The following is a 22,774-nucleotide window of genomic DNA, read 5'->3' as shown; positions in this document are numbered from 1 at the left end:
CTTTTCACTGGCAGTAGCTTCGTCACCATAGCTAAACACTTTGAATGTCACAAACTACAGCATTTATGTGGTTCTATTCACCTTGAAACCCCAAGACACACATGTATCATCTCTGGCTAATCGTTGATACTATGTTATGAAAGCATCAAGTTTCTGGCTGTAGCAAAGGTAAACATCTGGCATTCATACAAGCATAGGAATGTGCATCTTCAGCAATGCATCATTCCATTGTTTTGCCGTAGAAATATTGTGAACTTTGTTGTATAGTTCCTGGCTATGTGTACACATTGCTATCTGTGTTTGTTGCTTATTACCCCGTGATTGCTTATTACCCCATGATACCGGTAGGGAACTCTTTCTTTCTGTGCATTAGGAGGTTCCTTGTACATACTTATTGCACTTGGTTATGGCCACGCGTATATGCTGCTTTACGTGCGAGTCATCAGTTAAGGATGTAAAGCTCAGGGTTAGAAAATAGCTGTCAAGCAGGAAAGGCCACCTCACTTGCAGGGCATGATGGTCTACAGGGCACTGGCTGAACCCGGACCACTTGAGGATGCGGAACTTTAGTGATCGCGGTACTATGCTTGCAGCAAGCCTCTCTCCCTATTCACCCTTGGAGGCTGCCCTAGATACACCCCTGCTGCAAGAATTTACAAATGTTCACCTGCACTTCAAAGTTTTAGTGGGATGAAATGTTTTCAGTACTTTATGCCGAGTAGAAGCATATATGCCTTTGGGATGTGCAGATGCCTCAACGAAGTTGTTTGGCAGGCAACTTGTATGTTTTCATTTTTGTCTGCTTTATTCAACTACTGGTATGTGGCAAAACCCCGCAAGGCTGTCTTTATAACTTATACATGTTGTACTGATGGTTATTGGAGATTGCAGGGAGAGGCCTTCGTCCTGCAGTGGACATAAAATAGGCTGATGATGACTGATGAGCCAACGTGCTCATAACCATTCTCGCATGAAAAATTTAAAGCAATGCTCATTATGTACAAATTGTTTTGTTATACACTGTATGGAGAGCCACGACCGACAGGGCATCAGAGGTGCCAAATTCAGTACCTACAGACGGAAATAGGTCATGCCCAGCTGGCACCATATGTTTCGAATATATATTTTGTCCAAATAGAATTAACGTTTTTTGCAGGTGACGCACAATAAGCTTGTCCATGAAAACGCATTTGTACTTGTAAACGGAAGTAATTCAAGTAACATATAACAGCTCAAGTGAGTGTCATGTGGTGGCGGCACAGAACAAGCACCATGCTCAAAACCATTTGCCATGCATCTCAGCTGGGCTCGCTGCAGCGGCGACAGTGTTGGCGAATGCCTTCTTCAAACTCTTCCATCTGCAAAGTCAGCTTGAAGACGTCGAAGTTGCGGCGAATCGTCTTGGAGGCACTGCGCCGCACAGACATGGCATCCGCACCAGGAACTGTATACAAAATGTAAAGATGCAAATTAGAGGGCACCTCGCATTGATATAACCGTGAGACCTGAAGGCCAACTGACTAGAACTGCACGAGTTGCCTTCCACAGACCTATGACGTTGGCTGGTATCCCTGCGGGTCACTGCCTTCGTGGTCAGTTAAAGCAAAACTCTTTGCCTACACTCCCTTTGTTCCCTGTTTGTCTGTTCATTGGTTTCCTTCTGAGCAGAACAGGCTTATCCAGGTGACAGTGTAATTGTAAACTATTACACATCCCCAACGTTGTGGGGAGGCATTGCAGAATATGTTCCATGGATGCACCGTTGATGAGAGAGTAAAGTATACATGGAAGCTCCATAATTGTAATGAGTGAGTGAAACGTGTTACTCGTCTACAGCGTGACACTTGTGACACCGTTTACAACCACATGACACTGTTGTGCACAGAGAAATGTGCTGTACAGGACGATTTCGGCCCATTCCTAAGCCTGAAAAACTCCAATGCGAGTAAGTGCAATTCACATTGAGAAATGTTGAGAAAGTTGAGAAAGGAAAATAAAGTTTGGGTGTAAGAAGATACAATGACCATGGGTCACAGCGGTGTGTTTGCCACATCAAATAACTGCAATGTTATCACTGAATGTTTAGCAAAGACCTACAAGCAGCTTTAAAAAAAACTAGGGGTGTGCGAATATACAAAGTTTCGAAGTTGAATCAAATATCGGGCATTAACTGTTCATATCCGAAAATGAAATATTTGGTACATTAGAATATCAAAACCAACCAAATATTTTGCAACAGCTCAGTGTTAAAGTCTGGGGACATTCTCTGTTTGTCAAAGAAAGTATCGTAACTTACTAGAAGTAATGCAATCACGAAAGCTTTTGAAGCAATGATGAAACAAAATGGGTGTTTGCTTTCAGTTTCGCAGCAGAAACATGCATGGCAACCCATAATTTTTGCTTGTAGTCTGCGATTTAGTGTTTCTTGCAGTCTAGTTAAGTAGCAGTTTTATTTTTTACACTACCAGTGATATTTTCCTTGCAACGAGCCCTTTTACATGTGCCTATGGCACACGGATTCTTCAGCAGCGTTTTTTCCCACTATTGATCTTTTTCCAATGGCCATTTATTTAGAATTTTTGGAAAGCTTGTCCTGCAGCAGCCATTCATTCTAGGAAAGCTTGTTTGCAACCATGCTCTAAAGATCTTGAGAGGCTATTTGTGCACTAGTTCTTATAATGACAAATAGTGATCTTCCATTTAAAACTGATCCTTATTATCCGTTACTCTTAGCTGTCTCTTTTTACTAGTCCGTACAAGTGAGGTACCTATAAAGCTATACTGAAATAAATATTGCAGTTGTAATACTATATGTCTCCATCTAACTACTTGATAATTAGAATTATGCAAAAAAGTTTATATTCGCCCACCTCTAAAAAAAAACGACCATTAGCCTAGCTGCTAATGGTTATGTTACCAGTCATTGCGTCCGATACATCGAGAATAGTGCTGACCAATTCTCATTGCTACGACAAATGTGCACTTTGCATATGTGCACATGTATGTTTCCCACCATAAAGTAAGCAGTATCAGCAACAAGTTTGTAACATGACATACCAACTAGCCCCACTGCAGTCTTTGCTGACCGCTAACGTATATTTAGATACGCAATTTGTAGAGGCGACTGAGCACAAGGTCGCGGGTTCGGTACCCGGCCGCATTCCACTAGGGGCAGATTGAAAAAGCACTCGTGCGTTCCCTGAAGTCAAAGTGGTTCCTGGGCGATCCACTAAAGCTCGCCTCATGGCCAACTGCGCAGTTCTAGGGCATAAAACCTCTTCAAACATTATTTTAATGGATCGACCTAAATCATGGAGGACCGAAAACCTTGTAGCAAGACTGTCCATTTGAGGTCCAGCTCCAGCGGGAATATTTTTGTAAATGTTTGACAGAGTTCCACGTAGTTTAGGGCACCTTAGGTGGAACTTAGAGCCCCATAACGCTTTAGGGCACCGTAACAGCTGAAAACATTTTAAAAAAAAAGAGAGTGGCGACGCGCACCACATTGGAGTTCTCGCACCGCTTGTGGGGATGCGCGATTCTCACGCGTCCCTGATATGTAGTTTTCCCGCATAGCTCCCGTCTCCTGTAATCTTGCTTCGCCGCGTGGCCTGGTGCCCGCGGCAGTCGGTCTGGTTGAAGCGCAGTACGAGAGATGGCGCGAGTGTTGCGCTGCTAACGCCACCTAACGGCGGGTTTACTTGGGCGCAAAAAGGAGAAGGCTCTTCCACAGAACAGCCGCGTATCTCTTCCTCTTTGGCTCGGAGTCGGCAGCGGCGCGGACGTTCTGCGCGTGCGCCGATCCATACTTCTGCGAGACCGTCTCGCGAAGCTTACCCCTGAATGGACGAACACGATCGTTCAAACGCGCCACCGTTCGCGTGACCGTACGCGCGAACGAACAGGCGTTGGTGTCCAGCACGGGACGAACAATTCGCTCGTTATCCTGTCGCGGTGAGTCGGACTGCCGCGATTTGTCGCGCGGCCATCGGCATGTTTTGTGGATAGCAACTCGGCTAGCAGGTATTAGTCTATGAAAGGTGCAATAACTGTCCTTGTGATTGGTTGCACTACTGTGTCGTCGTTCCTTTGTCCCAAGAGGAGGGATGAGAGCCCCACACGCTACAGCAGTTCACTGTACCAGCGTGCCGTGACGTTTTTATTGGTAAAGATCGAATTGATTGTATTCTTAAAAAGTCGAAGGCTCAACTTAGCAAACTTATTACCGAGCTACAGCGGCGCAGATACATAAACACAAAGACGAAAAAGAAGACGCATTAAAATCCGTAACGTTGCACAACGTATCGGCGCGAAATTCGAAAACTAACTAATTTTCTCTTCTAACCGTCAATAACCTGTTGCCGCGTAGTTAACGAGAAAACAGCTTTGAAAGGATAATTTAACTGGCGCAACATTTCTTTCTACTACACGACCTGCAGAGTGAGGAACGAGAGGAGGAGCCGCCGCCTGCATGTCGCTCACCGAGCACGACGTGCGCGGAGACGGCGAGCTTGTCGAGGCTCAGCGCCCAGATGTGCAGGTCGTGCACGCGCGCCACGCCGTCGACGGAGAGCAGGAGCCGCTTGACCTGGTGGTAGTCGACGCTGTGCGGGATGCCCTCCATGAGCACGTTGAGCGCCTCGCGCAGGATGGCCAGCGTGGTGACCAGAACGATGACCGAGAACATGAGCGTGCACACCGGGTCCACGACGCCGCAGCTCGGGCAGAAGTAGATGACGATGGCCGCGACCAGCACGCCCACGCTCTGGATCAGGTCGCCCAGCACGTGGATGAAGGCGGCGCGCACGTTGATGTTCATCACGCCCCGACTCTCCTGGCTGCTTCGCGGCGGCGGTGGGTCGGGGCTCGCGCTGACGCTGCCAGCATCGGGTGCCGGCGCGGCGCCGGACTGCTGAGGCGGCGTCTGCGCCAGGCTCCCGGCACTCGTGTGACGGTTGTCCGGCGACCTCTGCGCCGTCATCGCCGCGCCGGCGGACTTATGCCATGCGCACTTGTCCGGACCCGTCATTTCCGATGCCGTCCGCATCCTCGTTCGCCACGTACTATTCAATTGTGCCTCCATGAAGCATTAGCGCGCGTTCTACTTTTCTTGGTGTCTAAACAATTCTACACACGGTGCCTTAGTTATATAGCACAGACTTCACCACGTGGGGAAATTGCTGCGATCCACCTGAATGTAGCAGGACGTATATGGTGCAAAAGAAGAGAGCATACTTTGTTTATGTAAGAAAAATTCGTTGTGGTATGTGGACCGACCGAACCCACCCGGGTCTAGTTCATTTTCGGAGCATGCAGTCGCTCCAGCACCTGAGCTAACCAGGGGCTATAGGAGATGATACATCGTGAGGCCGAATTGATCGACAACTCGATCGATCGAAGCACGCTGCAAGCAACTGAAATTAACGAACGCATCACTTGAAAATAGGTTTCTGTGGAAAGCATCGAGGTGAACGTTCGTGCACGTTTCGCACTTGAAACGTACAGTTTGACCATCCGTCGACGTCCTCGGATCGTGCTGGGAGACTCCGGACTGTCCGTGGACGGGCGCAGCACCCGTGGCAGTTCCTGGTGTGCCCACGGCGTTGTCCGAGACGTTTCCACTGGCATTGACAATGCCAGCGAGATGCCCATTTGCCCCGGAGCGAATTGCTGCTAAGTCTAAGGCGCCATTGTCTTCCGTGCTTGTCGACGACTTTGCCTGAACGCATGCAGTGAGGAGGCAAAATGATGTGGGCAGATATAAAAAGCCCACAGTGCGAAGTACAAAAAGTTTACGCAGTTACAAATACACAACGCTGTGATTAACGTCGGTTCATTTCATGCCTCAACAGAACACGTGTAACAAATTGCGGGCCCGTAATGAACGTATAATAAGTGCAGCGATGGCGTAGAGATAGAACATCCGCCTGGCGTGCAAGAGGACCGTGGTTCGAATCCCGGTGCTGCGCAACTCTCCACCGGATTAAAAAAATCCGCTTGTTGATAAAATTCCATAAACAGGCCTGGAGTGTGGCCTAAACCCGGTGACCAGAACCGGTAACGCACTCCCTTACCAGAGCAGGATTGGCCACCCTGGTGCAGTATTTGGCCACAACCTCCTATATGAACACAACAATAAAACCCCGGCCCTCAGTCCCCAGCAGCTGCGAAAAAACTGACCACGGCGGAGGTCAGACCTGCAACGCAGCAGAGGGTGCTAAGAATCCCTGTTTCCGGACAGGCCGCCATTGGAATCTGAACCTGGCAACGTTTAACGTTAGAACTTTATCCAGTGAGGCGAGTCTAGCAGTGCTGTTGGAGGAATTAGAGGGCAGTAAATGGGATATAATAGGGCTCAGTGAAGTTAGGAGGACGAAAGGAGCATATACAGTGCTGAAAGGCGGGCACGTCCTGTGCTACCGGGGCCTAGCGGAGAGACGAGAACTAGGAGTCGGACTCCAGATTGATAAGGATATAGCTGGTAACGTACAGGAATTCTATAGCATTAACGAGAGGGTGGCAGGTCTTGTGAGACCTAATAAGAGGTACAAATTGAAGGTCGTACAGGTCTGCGCTCCTACATCCAGTCATGATGACCAGGAAGTCGGAAGCTTCTATGACGACGTGCAATCGGCTATGGGTAAAGTCAAAACAAAATACACTATACTGATGGGCGACTTCAGTGCCAGGGTAGGCAAGACGCAGGCTGGAGACAAGTCAGTGGGGGAATATGGCATAGGCTCTAGGAATAGCAGGGGAGAGTTATTAGTAGAGTTTGCAGAACAGAATAATATGCGGATTATGAATACCTTCTTTCGCAAGCGGGATAGCCGAAAGTGGACGTGGAGGAGCCCGAATGGCGAGACTAGAAATGAAATAGCCCTTACACTCTGTGCTAACCCTGGCATCATACAAGATGTGCACGTGCTCGGCAAGGTGCACTGCAGTGACCATAGGTTGGCAAGAACTCGAATTAGCCTAGACTTGAGGAGGGAAGATACCCTTTAAAGACGGTCACTGTAAACCGACAAATGGACGGAGAAAATACCCCTTAACAGCACTCACTGTAAACCGGTTAACGATAGGCAAATGCTTCGTTATAACTTTCGTGCGCACCCGTTGGGTTAACGGTGGCGGGCCCACTGAGTCCAGCGGCGCGCCCCGTTGTTCGGTCGCGTCTTCATGCGGCGTCATGGCCTCGGTATCGACGGCATCGGGTGCCTCGGTGTGGTGCGCAGACAGCGTTCCCGGGCCGGACGGATTGTACGGCGGCGACGACATGGACGGTGCGCTGGCGCTGTGACCGCTCGGGCCGACTTCGGATACGTGCTGTGGACTCATGGCTTGCAGGCTGCCTGCAGCAGGGACGATACAGGCAGCCCACTCGCCATAACACCTTTCTTCACTCCATTCTACTCTCTCTCTCTCTCTCTCTCTCTCTCTCTCTCTCTCTCTCTCTCTCTCTCTCTCTCTCTCTCTCTCTCTCACGCACACATACAGACACACTTACAGACGGATGGTCCTCTTAAGTTTTTCACGGATGCGCAGAGATGAAATGCAGCAGCCGGGAGAACTTATTGCGTGTGTACGATGAACGTACCGTTGACTCAAGACCTTATTAATGTGCTTTTACTGTAATGAAATTATAATTAACCAGCCCGATACAGCGAGTACTTTAGGTAACGTGAACGAAGCTTTAAAGAAAGAAAGAAAGAAAGAAAGAAAGAAAGAAAGAAAGAAAGAAAGAAAGTTTTCGTAGTAGGATGGGACCAAAGGCGCATGTAATTGTCAGGGCAGCTGTGTTGAGCTGTGTAATCAAATTGTTTTTTGCAACGTCCTTAGCTTATTAAGGCTTCTTTAATCTTCACAATAGGCGGAGATGCTTGTTTCAAAAGTTGTAGAGGACGTCCAAGAACAGCTGGCACAGTTGCTTCCATAAAACACAGAGTGTATTCTCTCTTTGTGCCCTGAAAAAATTGCGCGAAATCCAAAGAATAACGTCGTTGCTTGCATGTTAGGAAAGGAGTGTTCCTTCTTCTTCTTGGCATTGGTTGCAACGAAGGGACTGTCCGTGGTGGTCCAACACACAGTAGAGGCCAGACAACTCCGAAAACAACTTCGGGCCAAGATGGAGTGTGACCACGGCCTCTCTTGACAAGCGGTAAGCAGCCAGCGAAAACATATTGAAGCATTTAACTTGCGAAGAGCCTCAAGAACTCTCCCTGCTGCTGAAGTGCATTCGTGCATACGTTCATCGCTTACAAACGCTCCTAAAGCAGTCTTCTCCTCATTAAGTATTAGTATGGGGCGAAGCTCCCTTTAAAAGGGCCTCTGCTGCAGGAAGTGAGGGGGGCGAATAGTAATTTTCGAGGACAAGTTGAATACAAATCGAATAGCACCAGAAGCAAATTGAATCGGATGTCGAATATTTTTCGAATAGCGTTCGATCAGCAGCTACCTTCACCGTTAATAAAGAATGATATTTAAAATCTGGTATATTCACAACGTTAGAAAGTTTCTCTCGTTATACTGCACATTACGAAGCGTTGTTTATTAAACGCAGGAATGCAGTATTATGAGCAAATATGCCGTTTATTCGCGTACTTGGGACTCATAGGCGAGTGCGAATGATAGCGGTTTAAGCCGGAAAAGCCTGGCTTCCTGAACGACGCAGCGGTGCTCCACCACAAAACTGCATATTATATGGTCGCCGGGCTTTCGAGGACCGAATCGAAAAGAGCAATGCTTGATTCGTTATTCGAAAGTTTCGAATATTTTCACACCACTGTACTGCGTTTCATACGTCGCGTGCAACGCGGCGGAGGCTAGAGAGACTTTCGGCAGTGGCTGCGTTCGCATGACCAAATAGGTGTACTGCCAGGCTGTTCTTTATTTAGATTCAATTTTAGGCGAAAAAATGTTTTGTTAAATAACAAGGTCTGTAGTTGTATTACTGCCAATACGTTGCTGTAGATTTATTTATTTATTTATTTATTTATTTATTTATTTATTTATTTATTTATTTATTTGTGGGGGAGAGGGGGGTTGCCGCCCGTCGCGGCAACACCAAGTGTATATATGCTCGTGCGAGCAAACACCGTTGGCGCGCAGCCCAGCATAGAGGGAACGTGCGCAGTGATACATTTCAGTGACCGGACTTTTTGCGCAGCTTCCACAGCGTTTCACGATTGGTCGCACGCAAATTATGAACGGAGATGTAACAGGAAGCGACGTAGCTCGCCTTTTCGTAACATATCATCTACTTCTACGTCCGTCATTACTAAACCGTTTTCAAAAGTTATCGCGGCAGAAGGCTCCCCGAACGGCGCTTTATATACTTGACTTCGTGCGTATAATAAAAAAATGTCTGAGGGGCCGTTCTACGAGACCTTTAACGAACCTGTGGCGAGCGCTACGCGGGGGTCGACGCTGCGGAGGACGTTGAGGCGGCTGCACTGTCGCGACGACTCCATCTCGCTGGCGGTGGCACCGTGCGGCACGAACGGCTCGGTCGAGAGCAGCTCGAAGCGGCGCGCTGACTCCTCCGACCCGTGGCTGTGGCCCAGCGGGCTCGTCGGGTGGATCTGCAGCGCCAGGCCCATGCTGCGCGCGTTCGCAGTGCCGATCAGCCACGCCCATTTCCAAGCACGATCAACGTGCAATTACTACGCGGTCCACCCTTTTAAAGGGAACGCCGAATTAGTATTCCCTTGTCGACTGCATATATGGATGCTCGCAGGTTGCTATTTTTTTGTGCTTGTTTGCCTGCTTAACACATATCATACCGACAAGTTTTTTCCTCGTTAAGGTCGAAGAAATGCTGCGCTCACATCGCCTTAATTACCAGTTGTAATTGTCGTGTACTGTAAGAGTAAACCGCATCGTACGTGACACCTGAACACGTGGAGAAGCCGTTCAAAAATGAGGGTTAGATGTATTCCGAACAAGGCGCGTGCGCCGACCTGCACTCGGGAACAAAAGCTTATACGAGGCACAGCTACGGCGGATAACATCGATTCGTTCGCTGTCTGTTACGCGATGTGCACGATGCTCTATTGTGTCCGACGAAAATACTGAAACGTTAAAGTAATTGGTATGCGTTAATGAGGATGCTCGATCGATTGGAAAGCTAAGCTGGCCGCTCACATTATGTTGACCACGACGCCGACGGAGGCGGAGATAAGCATGATGGTGGCGTCGATGTTGTACTCCTTGTTGATCATCCTCTGGATCGCCATGTAAACCAGCACGCCGGTGACGGCCCAGATCATAATCACAGATGTCAGCGCGCCGATTACCTCTGCAGTAGTGCAATATGGTGCAGTGTATAGTAATTGGCAGGGTTGTGCATGGTAAGCGTTCAATGGAAGCTTATCTGATGGGACGGAAAGTGAAATGTCAATAACTGAAGTTGCTGAGCAAATACTAGTGATATTATATCGTCGTCTGCGTTGACGCCGGACCAGAATAACATCACCCTTAACTACGTAAGCGTTCAAACATCTACGAAGTGTACAGGACGATCCACTTTTAAGGGGAAAACAGATCTATAATGCTCAATCACGCACTGCTTCAACGTTTATTCTATACTGTATGAAATAAGCGGTTAATGTTACTCCTTAGACATAGTTCAATGTGTACACCTTTGTGGAAAATTCGAAATGATGTGAGTGAATACTGATTGCTGACACTGTACGAGTGTCAAGAAGTAACGCGTGTGATTATCGATATCCAATCATTCCACCAAGAAATGGTCCGTCACCGTAGTTACGGATATATCTCGCCGGGGTCATATGTCGGAGGCGGCAGACCTGGATCTACAAGTGCAAGGCTCGGGATTTTTACGACCATCTGACGAGCTTTAACGTGGACGACATGGTCGGTGACCGTAGCTACAGCTCGGTAGGGTCATATCTGTCCAAGACCAAAGCGAAGGGCTCCAAGTTTTTTCGATCACCCGGAAGTGTAGGTACTCAGGTGTTCTTGTATAACGTATATGTACCTCTGGAGTTAAAATGGTATATTTAATCGCGACTGCTGCGTCTTCCTGGGCATCTCCACGCACAACGTGCAAATCATTTTGCAGGGGCAGCTATAGTGGCGGTTTGAGAGGCTATACCAGATGTTTTTTCATCTTTTTTTTTTTTTGTTGCACCGATTTTTTTTAATGTACCAGTGGCAGACAGCACCTTTATAACCCTTGAGCAATATAACTATAGATGAAGTGGCCATTGCTTCTACCTAAAATCAGCATGCTTAATTGAATAATTAGCATAGTTACAATAATTAACTTTCTCGGCGCTTACTTTTTGGCACATATTTCAATTTACGAATTAATTGTGGCCGGAGAGTTCGCAACGGTTAGAACTGTGTATCTGCCACGCTTAGTTTAAATTTTTCCTTAAAGTCTTCTTAGAAACACCCTTTATAAACGCGGACGGGTGTCGATTGGCTGTTCACAAGCAGATACGAAGATATACGCGCGTTGGTCGCGCGTACCCCTACTCGGCGGCCTGCCTCGTCGGCCACTCGACCCGCTCGTGTGTCGGAGTCATGCGAAAGAAACTCGAGTCACCTGCGCACCTGCACGGTACCAACCGAAACTGAGGCGTTTCGTGGCAGGCCTGGCGCCCATCCACAAAGAGAACAGGCTTATCATGAAGCTGGCGAAGTCTGTTAAGAGGTGAGCCGCATCCGTCGCTATCGCCAGGCTGTTCGCCAAAATGCCACCTGCACGAAGAGAGACACGTTTGTCATTAACAGCGTGTCCACGCCCGAGAAAGGATGCGCGTATGCAGGGCCGGGAGTTTGGGGGCCGCGAGAGGGAGTCTCTAAACGATTGAATTTCTCTTGCCTATTAGGGGGGCAATAAATTTAAAGTGCATCTTGAACGTATGGCGTGTGTGACCCCCACCTGCTAATTTCAAGCTACACGCCTATAGATGCACTCCCATTGTCCACGTACTATTGCGACCAAGTTCTATTCTAATGGATACGGTGCATGTTCTGGCATACACCTATTTTTACTGCGGTATTATTGCGATAGCAATTAGACAATTTAAGCTGTGATCCGTAGATACTTAAGTGTTAGGCTGCTGAGCACAAGGTAGCGGGATCGAATCCCGGCCACGGCAGCCGCATTTTGATGGGGGCGAAATGCGAAAACACCCGTGTACTTAGATTTAGGTGCACGTTAAAGAACCCCAGGTGGTCGAAATTTCCGGAGTCCTCCACTACGGCGTGCCTCATAATCAGAAAGTGGTTTTGGCACGTAAAACCCCGTAATTTAATTTTTTTAGATACTTAAGTATATGTATGCTATATACTCGTGTTTATCTATGTCGCGTATGCAAGGTATAGATGCTATGTTATTCAACCGCCAAAGTGGCTCAAGCCATGTTTTATATCGTGGAATGAATCATTCCTCAGAATATTTTAGAATTGCAGCGCGCAAACAAAAGCCGTAAACATTTCGTTAATATCGCATGCCCTTTATCTTAAATTCTCTGGTACTATTAGAAAGTACAATATGAATGCTTACAATCTGGAAGTGATGTAATTTCACTGATGCCAAGGGCAGCGTTGAAGCGCCTATGTCACTACAGAGCATACACGGCGTTTAAAGCTTTAGGTGCCAGAAATTTCGGCGCACCTGCGTGTATAATACAAGAACACAAGAGAAGTTCAAGCGCTGCACTAAATAACCTTGCTACCGCCGTCAGCGCTTCGTTCTGAGTTCGGGCAAAGCCTATATTTTTGTGTGTTTTTCGTTTGCTAATTTGTGTTACAATTCGGAAATGACGCGCACGTGCATTGATAATTAATGAGAGGGAGTGTACACTCACCGACGAGCTCGAAGAGCATGAAGGTGAGGCAGAGAATGCTGGCGCAGATGAGCCTCCGGCGGGCGCTCACGTCCACGTCAGCTGCCTCGTCGTTTTGGTTTTTGTGGCAGTGGATGGACGAGACCTGCGCCGGGACGCCCTTCGAGTAATGTGACAGGTGAAAGCCACATTGCTTTCAAGAGGCCCCGCAATATGGCGGCTTAAGAACACATGTCCCGCACAAGAGTGTTCAACGAGACTAAATGTTCGACTGGAAAGCTACTTGTTAGCACATATGCATACGTCATATTTGAAGCCGAGCGCCAGTTGTTTAAAAACGAGTTCCGTGTTCCCTCTCACGTAATGCTCATGACTGTACGTGTTCAGTGCAGCAGCAAGCTTCAGCTCGTTGTTTATGACGTGCGTGCATGTCTCCTTGATGCACGTCAAGTCTCGTCAAGCATTAGACGCCTGCTGTAGGACTGTCCTGTTCCGCCATTTCATTTCCTTTTTTTTTTTTTTCCAGACGCACAGAAGGCACATATCCAACTTTACCTCCCGTACGCGGACCAGACCCAAAAACTCCCGACTCAAAAATCCCAGTCGGCGTCCGGGGTTTCGCAGCCAAGACTACTTTAAATTTAAACTGCTTTATTCGTTCGTTCGCGACCTATGCGACCGGGTAGCCGGATACTACGTCTCATCAACTCCGTGCAGGGTAGCGAAGGCTAGGGTTCGTGTCAGCCAACAACGAGAGCAGGCTGCGCGTGTTGCCTAGAAGGGAGCTAGGAAGGCTCGCTCGTTGTGCTCAGCTATCTTTCCGTGAAACTTCGTTCACTAGGCGTCGCGCGGATGGCGATGAGAGGCGGACTATGGTTCAACCCTTACTGCTGGTTCTTTTTCCGGTTAGCTGACCAATCTGTCCTAGGAAGTGTTGAGCTGACACGACCCATAGCTTTCACTCCAGAGTTCCACTGCACCGTGCGCTCACACTCTTAGAAAATTTTACACCCTTTGGGGCGTATCTTGTCCCACAACAATAATCGTCATCCGTCTTGCACGCGTTTTCTTTCTCTAACGCGGCGAGCCCGGTACTTCCCAGTCACGAACGGCGCCGCGTTATCAGTGTGACGCAGCATTCTCGACAGGAAAGTAGCGAGCGCCGAGTTTTCAGGAAAGGAAACGCAAGCAAGGCAGATGACGATTATTGTTGTGGGACAAATTTACACCCCAAAGGGTGCAACCGTTTTAAGAGTGATGCATGCATACAACGGTTGCACTCTTTGGGGTGTATATTTGTCCCGCAACGATACACTCTAAGGAAAGTTTGCAACCCTTTGGAGCAAACGTCATCTGTCTTGCCCGCATTTCCTTTCTTGAAAACGCTGCGCTCGTTACTTTCCTGTCGAGAATGCTCTGTCATGCTGATAACGCGCATGCCGTTCGTGACTTGGATGTACCGGGCTCGCAGCGTTAAAGAAAGGAAATGCGGCCAAGACAGCTGATTATCGTTGAGACAAAATAAGCCCCAAAGGGTGTAAATTTCATAAGAGAGTTGTGTGGCCGGTTTTTAAGTGGGGTGTATAATAGGGTGCAAGTAGGGTGACCAGCAAGGCGCATGTATGAACAGGGTTTCAAACGGGGTGTCAAAGGGGTGCCAAACAAGGTGTCTAGCAGCGCGTTTCGCGGGCGTAAAATAGGCTGAATAGGAGACACAACCCGTGTGTATGACCCTGCCGTTTCATCATCATCATCATCATCAGCAGCAGCAGCAGCAGCAGCAGCAGCAGCAGCAGCAGCCTGGTTACGCCCACTGCGGGGCCCAAAGGCGTCTCTCATACTTCTCCAACTACCCCGGTCGTGTACAATGGCGGACAGGCCGCCATTGGAATATGAACCTGGCAACGCTAGAACGTTATCTAGTGAGGCGAGTCTAGCAGTGCTATTGGAGGAATTAGAGGGCAGTAAATGGGATATAATAGGGCTCAATGAAGTTAGGAGGCCAAAAGAAGCATATACAGTGCTGAAAAGTGGGCACGTCCTGTGCTACCGGGGCTTAGCGGAGAGAAGAGAACTAGGAGTCGGATTCCTGATTAATAAGAATATAGCTGGTAACATACAGGAATTCTATAGCATTAACGAGAGGGTGGCAGGTCTTGTTGTGAAACTTAATAAGAGGTACAAAATAATGGTGGTACAAGTCTACGCCTCTACATGCAGTCATGATGACCAGGAAGTCGAAAGCGTCTATGAAGACGTGAAATCGGCGATGGGTAGAGTGAAAACTAAATACACTATACTAGTGGGCGACTTTAATGCCAAGGTAGGCAAGAAGCAGGCTGGAGACAAGGCAGTGGGGGAATATGGCATAGGCACTAGGAATAGCAGGGGAGAGTTATTAGTAGAGTTTGCGGAACAGAATAATATGAGGATAATGAATACCTTCTTCCGCAAGCGGGATAGCCGAAAGTGGACGTGGAGGAGCCCGAACGGCGAGACTAGAAATGAAATAGACTTCATACTCTGCTCTAACCCTGGCATCATACAAAATGTGGACGTGCTCGGCAAGGTGCGCTGCAGTGACCAAAGGATGGTAAGAACTCGAATTAGCCTAGACCTGAGGAGGGAACGGAAGAAACTGGTACATAAGAAGCCGATTAATGAGTTAGCGGTAAGAGGGAAAACAGAGGAATTCCAGATCAAGCTACAGAACAGGTATTCGGCTTTAACTCAGGAAGAGGACTGTAGTGTTGAAGCAATGAACGACAATCTTGTGGGCATCATTAAGGAGTGTGCAATGGAAGTCAATGGAAGGCACGGCATGGCCACAATTAGTACATGACCGGGGCTGTTGTAGAAGTATGGGAGAGGCCTTTGCCCTGCAGTGGGCGTAACCAGGCTGATGATGATGATGATGTCCCTGCAAACTTCTTAATCTCATCCGCCCACCTCACATTCTGCCGTCCACTGCTACACTTCCCTTCCCTTGGAATCCAGTTCGTAACCTTTAATGTTATCTTCCCTCCTCATTACATGTCCTGCCCATGCCCATTTCTTTTTCTTGATTTCTACTAGGATGTCAATAACTCGCGTTTGTTCCCTCACCCAATCTGCTCTTTTCTTTTCACCCAATCTGCCGTTTAGTTTGAAAGAAAAACCACAAGTGAACGGAACCTGCTGCTCCCGACGGATTACTGCACTATACCCACAGCAGAGCCCGGCCGCGGGGACTCAGGCACGGCGTTTACTATAGAGGGAAATAAGGGTTGGGATTCCATACCGCTACATGTAACTCCGCAGCTGTGATCCGACTTTGTTCATCACGCTAACGCGACAGGCATCCGTTATCAAACGAGCAGTGGCCTCGGCCTCGTTTGTGACCCGGGACTGCTTGCCGGTTTCGCGCGATGCCATAAGAGATGAGAGAGGCGCAGGCTTACGGCTCTCAGCACATCCATCGAGAGTGGGAGCCCCTCAGTCGCGTGTTGCAAATCCAAGTTATGGTGCAGGCGGTTCGCGTTCCAATCTTCGACTGCACCCGCAGCAGCGCGCGAGCCCTCTTCTTCTTCATCGTCACTTTAGTTCATTCCCGCACGGGCCAACGTTTGTTTCTAAATTACGACACCGAACGGCGCGTTAGGCGCAGAACCAGAACGTACAATGAAAACACAAAATACAGTACAGCTTGAATGCATGCTGTGATCACCGCGGGACCGGGGCATCCTACCAAACCTTTAAGCATCTTAAAAGTGCAGCTGGAGCAACAGTCTACGGACTGTGCGGATCTGAGAAAAACGCTTCATTTCCTGGCAGTTTCTGAGTGTAGCAAGTGAAACCGCACAACACATGTTGTTTTCATACACGTACTAAATAATACCAGCTGGAAATTTGAATACCTAGCTGCCTGCTCAAGCTGAAATTATTTTTCCCAGATCCTGCTGCAAGTACATTTTTAACGCCGACTGTGCTTTGTAGCAGGCTCTAACGTACTGGATCATATAGCCTGATTTTTCTGTCTTCGTCATAATTTATCCTCTTTATCAGATACGATAGAATGATGGCATTGGGGCCTCTGTTTGACAGATCTACAAGAAGAAAAAAAAACCCTCTCAATAAAACTATAAATGTTCATGCAACGTTTTTTATTCAATATCTGTACGAGTATCACCTAGTTTAGAAATGATTTGGAATAACTCTGCATTTTGATACACCCGGAATAAAATGAGGATAGTGTGGTGGCCATGGGAAAAGGGGTGGAATACAAATGGTTGGTTCGCCTTCACCTTAACAGGCAGAACATGAAGAAAAAGGAAAGGGCTGTACGATTCCGTGCTGCGACACACCAAAGGATAAGTGCAACAATTAACATAGAGAAGCATTTAACATTACTGCGACTACCAACATCATTCCGAGTTGAGAGGAAGAGCATATCACAGCTATTACTGTGAAAAATGAAGCTTTTTGACGCCACAGGGCCATAGAGTGTCTCTGCAGCTAACATAGAGAATTTTTTAAATAAAAGCGGTGCATTCAGTGCCTATGGAACCAACTGCATGTTGTTAGTCTCTGGAGAAGTCTCTAGCATAATTTGTTAATATATTGATTAGTAGTAATTAAGAAACTTTTTTGAATTTACTTTATGGATGCAATATCAATAGAACGTTTCTAGAGCACACTCTTAAACCTTACTTTCAGTTGTTTACGATGAGCTAGCTTTTGCATAGCTTTTTTGCCACACTTTCTTCAAATATGCTCTACAAACCTTTATTGACATTGTATCCATAAAGTTAAGTTTTTCAATCACTACTAATCACTCTACTAATAAGAGCACAAAATATGGCCAGTAACGTACAGTTGGTCTTAAAGGGACACTAAAGGCAAATACTAAGCCTACGTGAATTCTTTAAATACCATTGCAGAAACCTCGCAACGCTTGTTTTGTGCAAAGACTTACTTTACGAGAAAATTGTATCTGAAGGGTCCGAATACCCACGGGGCGGGGCTTGAGGGCAATACTTGGACTTGATCTAAAGAAGGCCTTCGACAGGGTCAAGCACACGGCCATACTCGACAGAATCGTGCAACTCGGCCTGGGCGAACGAACGTATAATTTTATCCGAAATTTCCTTACGGGAAGAACAGCCAGAATCAGACTGGACGAGGAGGAGAGTATCCAGGTGGACATGGGCAGCGCTGGCACGCCGCAAGGGTCCGTCGTGTCACCGATGCTCTTCAACCTCGTCATGATCGGACTATCGGAAAAACTGGACCGAATAGAAGGCATTAATCACACCGTTTATGCAGACGACATTACGATTTGGACCACGAAAGACGCAAGCGAGGGCGATATGGAGAACAGACTTCAAGGAGCGGTGGAGGCAATCGAAAATCATCTAGAGGGCACCGGACTTGAATGCTCGCCGGAAAAATCGGAGCTGCTGCTCTACCGCCCCAGGAGGTTCGGCAAACCGTCCAGGGACATAGCGGAACTACACAAAAGGGGAATCAGATTAACCACGAGGAAAGGCACGGAGATACCCATGGTCCAAAAGATTAGAGTTCTGGGTCTCTGGATCGAAGCCAGGGGAACAAACACGGAAACTATAACACGCCTGGAAAAGAAAGTCACGGCGGCCATTCGGCTAATACAGAGAGTCTCCAACAACAGGAGGGTGTTTGAATCCCACCGATGGCATCGGTTGTTGGGAACTCGGCGCTGACGCCCGTGGTTGTACCTGGGTCGCAAGCCCCAAGGGTAGCGTTGGCCTGGCGGCCTGGGGTACAACTGGAAGCATCCGAAGGTCCCGGCAAAGCATGAGTCGACTGGTAACAACAAAACAACTTGTTTATTTTAACATCGCAAAGAGTTGGCGGTCAGGTTGACCGAAGTAGAGAGACGGGAGAGCACTTTACTCAACAGAAGAAATCGGAGCCCTCCTTTTGGCGTCCGGGGGCAGCTGTTTTTATACTCTCGCAGTTGAGGGCAAGAAGGAACCCCTCAATAGACGAGCACGTGATTGTACAATGGGCTAATGGTGACGCACACTGTCGTAGCGCCGCCGGTCGGGCACAAAGACTGGGAGGAGAAGGTAACTTCGGCTCTCGTAGCGCCTCTGGTCGGGCACAAGGACTGGAAGGAGAGGGTGACCCCCTGCTGTCGCATCGCCCCCGTTCGGGCACAATGGCACATACACTCACACACGCACATGAAGACACGTGGCATCGGAACATGCCTGGAAACGCCTGGAAACGCCTGGCGGGGAGCGTTGCAGCGACGCCGAACGGGCCAAAATGTCTGCCGCCCCGCCGCAGTCGCGCCGGCAAAACCGCGCGTCGCAGGCGAAACGCAACAGACCGCCCCGCCGGGGGAAGGAGATCCCGATGGACAGGGGACTGCATCCGCTGTCCGGAGGGATGTCGCTCGATGATGCTCATAACCGAAGTCGGGCGTCCCTCGACGTTTCTTGAGCGCAGCGCACAGAGAAGGCCTCGTTCTCTCGTTCAGGTTCGCACGGGACACTGCAAAGTGACTTCGGGAGAGTTCACATTTTTGTTCTCGTTCCCGGCAAGCGTTAGAACTACGCTGAAACTCAACCGCTCAGTCAGCAAGCACGGCACAACCCTCACTAAGCCCTGCCAGGCTCTTTCCCCTTTTTATACCACTGCCTAGTTCCTTACAGTAGTCTAGCATCACTCAGAACGCGTCCACAAATTGGAAAATTGCACTAGAAAGCATATCATCACTTTGAAACACTAAACAAAAGCAATATGTTAAAAAAAATCCTGCCTCAGGAAGAAAAACATCAGTAACAAACAATTTTGAGGCTGATTCCTACGTTAGGGGCTTCGACTTAAGCCATCGGCGTTACCGTTGAGACTCCCCTTTTTGTAACGCACCTCAAAGGAATATTGTTGTAAAGCGAGGCTCCAGCGCAGGAGGCGGCCATTTTTGGGAGAGATGGTCTGCAGCCATTGGAGAGGGCAGTGATCCGTCTCAATGATAAACCTCGAGCCGGCTAGATAGCATGACAATTTCTGAACGGCCCACACGAGACATGCACACTCTTTCTCGGTGGCGCTATACGCCTGCTCACGACTGGTCAGCTTACGACTAGCATACAGGACGGGGTGTTCTACTTCTCCCTTTTCCCGTTGGCACAGTACAACGCCCATGCCTCGCTCACTAGCATCGCACTGAACAATGAACCCTTTTGTATAGTCTGGCGATCGTAGCACAGGCTGGCTTGTTAGGGCACTCTTTAGGGCGCTAAAAGCTCTTTCCTTTGTCTCGTCCCAGACGACTGTTTGGGGCTCTGTTTTTCTTAGAGCATCCGTCAGGGGAGCCGCGATATCAGAGTACCTGGGGATGTACCTCTGATAGTAGCCGGCGACACCTAAGAACGACCGAATATCGGTCTTCGTGCGCGGTTGCGGAAAGTCTCGCACAGCGGCCACTTTTATTTCAGAGGGGCGGCGACGACCCTGACCAATCACGTGACCGAGGTAGACAACCTCGGCCTGTGCTAACTGGCACTTAGGAGCCTTTACTGTCAAGCCCGCTTCGCGCAGGCGGGTTAGCACTGCCCGCAAGTGTGCCATATGCTCAGACCAGGATGCGGAGAATATCGCTACGTCGTCTAGATACGGTAAAGCGAATTCTTGCTGTCCCCGCAACACTTTATCCATGAGGCTTGAAAAACAGTATGGCGCGTTCTTCAAACCAAAACTCAACACTTTAGGACGGAATGTTCCCATTGGTGAAATGAACGCCGCATACCTACTAGCCTCTTCTGTAAGTGGAACCTGCCAATAACCCCTGACAAGATCTAGGGTGGAAATAAACTGAGCGCTACTAACTTTCTCAAGGCGCTCCTCGATGTTAGGGATCGGATAAATTTGATCCTTAGTGATGGAATTAAGCCTGCGGTAGTCGACGCAAGGACGAGGTTCCTTGCCCGGTACCTCAACTAAAATCAAAGGGGAGGTATAATCACTCTCACCTGCCTCAATAACACCGAGCTGTAGCATTTTCTTTACCTCAGCCTCCATAATATCGCTCTGGCGGGGTGACACCCGATACGCCTTGGATCGTACTGGCTCTGGGGAGGTAAGTTCTATATCATGAGTAAGTACAGAAGTCCTACCAGGCCTCTCAGAGAACAGACCTTGAAACTCTTGTAATAGCTGGTGTAGTTCGGTTTTCTGCTCGGGCGACAGCGGTGCTTTACTGATAAGGTCACTAATGACTTGACCGGTGTCTTCCCTGTTCGTCACTGAGCCTAGTCCCGGAAGCTCGACCGGAAGCTCTTCAGGAACGTTTACCATCATGCACACCACTGCTTCCCTTTGTCTATAAGGTTTGAGCAGATTACAGTGGTAAACTTGCTGTGCTTTCCGCTTTCCTGGCAGACTTACCACGTAGTTAACGTCCGACAGTTTCTGAACAATTCGGGCTGGGCCCTCCCACTGCACGTCTAGTTTGTTGTTTAGCGATGTGCGCAATATCATGACCTCATCGCCCACCTCAAAACGACGGGCCCTGGCTGTCCGATCATAATAAACCTTGGCCCTCTGCTGGGCCTTTGTCATTGCTTCACCTGACAACTCCTGTGCCCTTCTTAAGCGTTCGAGGAGCTTAAGTACGTACTCCACCACGACTGGGTCGTCGCCCCTACCTTCCCACGATTCTCGAAGCATGCGAAGCGGAGATCGAAGCGAGCGACCGTACACCAGTTCAGCTGGCGAAAACCCCGTAGCCGCATGCGGCGCGGTCCTTAAAGCAAACATCACCCCAGGCAGACACAGCTCCCAGTCAGTTCGATGTTCAAAACACAACGCTCTCAACACGCGCTTCATGACGGAGTGGAGCTTCTCAACGGAATTCGACTGTGGGTGGTACACTGAGCTGTGTAGCAGCTTTACCCCACACCTTTCGAGAAAAGTTGTCGTCAAAGCGCTAGTAAACACTGTGCCCTGATCTGATTGGATTTCCGCAGGAAAACCAACTCGCGCAAATATGGACAGTAGTGCATTGACTATCTCAACTGAGCTGAGTTCTTTAAGCGGCACTGCTTCAGGGAACTTTGTCGCTGGGCAGATCACAGTCAAAATGTGTCTGTACCCCGTGGCTGTTACCGGCAGAGGTCCCACTGTATCAATAACGAGCCGTCTAAAAGGCTCCGTAATGATAGGTACCAACTTCAACGGCGCCCTCGATTTGTCCCCTGGTTTGCCCACCCGCTGACAGGTGTCACATGACCTCACGAAGTGGTCTGCGTCCCGAAAACACCCTGGCCAATAGTACTCTTGCAAGAGACGGTCCTTAGTTTTCTTAACTCCTAGGTGTCCGGACCACGAACCCCCGTGTGACAAGCGCAACAGATCCTGACGATAGCATTGAGGCACGATCAGCTGATCGAACTCCACTCCTCGGCGGTCTAGATACTTCCGGTACAGGACTCCACCTCTTTCCACAAAACGCGCAGTTTTCCTGGCGATACCTTCTTTGACATTGCAGCGCACGTTTTCCAGGCTGCCATCCTTTTTTTGCTCGGCTATCAAAGCCGACCGGCTGACTTTTAGCAACCTATTAAGTCCGTCTGACGTAGGCGCGATGAGCAAATCAGTAGATAGCTCTTCTAACTTTCCCGCATCGGGATTTTCCTCTCCGGTATCTGGTGCCTTTAACGTTACAGACTCAAGTTTATTCAGTTCGGGCGTGCTCTGAATATCAGCTTGCTGCGCCTCTGACCCTTTTTCGTTGTTTGATAACGTCGGCCCCGCAACTACCGCCTTTGCAGCGAGCTCCCGAACCTTCGATCTGGTTAAGGCCTGAACACTAGCTTCACCAAACAAAAGCCCCTTCTCGCGCAGGAGGTGATCGGACCTGTTTGAAAATAGGTACGGGTACTGGGGGGGCAGCATAGATGACACTGCCGCCTCCGTCTCAA

General features: G+C 48.7%; 1 protein-coding gene across 2 annotated transcripts; it reads right to left on the bottom strand.

Moving 5' to 3' along the window:
* Positions 1-1,099: 1,099 nt before the first annotated feature.
* On the bottom strand, positions 1,100-16,737 carry LOC142585613 (proton-coupled zinc antiporter SLC30A2-like). Of its 2 annotated transcripts, none has more exons than XM_075696504.1 (9): positions 16,265-16,737; positions 12,846-12,969; positions 11,584-11,730; positions 10,147-10,300; positions 9,401-9,603; positions 7,117-7,355; positions 5,504-5,719; positions 4,483-4,969; positions 1,100-1,444 (listed from the first exon to the last, which is right to left on the bottom strand). In XM_075696504.1, exons 1-9 carry the CDS (start codon positions 16,280-16,282, stop codon positions 1,299-1,301), a joined length of 1,734 nt encoding a protein of 577 aa, XP_075552619.1. In that variant the 5' UTR covers positions 16,283-16,737; the 3' UTR covers positions 1,100-1,298. The 2 variants fall into 2 exon arrangements, with proteins under 2 accessions (XP_075552619.1, XP_075552620.1); XM_075696505.1 differs by lacking the exon at positions 16,265-16,737 and adding an exon at positions 16,105-16,241.
* Positions 16,738-22,774: the final 6,037 nt, after the last annotated feature.

This window comes from Dermacentor variabilis, chromosome 6, assembly GCF_050947875.1.
Source record: "Dermacentor variabilis isolate Ectoservices chromosome 6, ASM5094787v1, whole genome shotgun sequence".
In the NCBI taxonomy this organism is placed as follows: Eukaryota; Metazoa; Arthropoda; class Arachnida; order Ixodida; family Ixodidae; genus Dermacentor; species Dermacentor variabilis.
The sequence above is the reverse complement of the archived record's forward strand: the minus strand, read 5'-3'. Positions and strand labels throughout refer to the sequence as shown.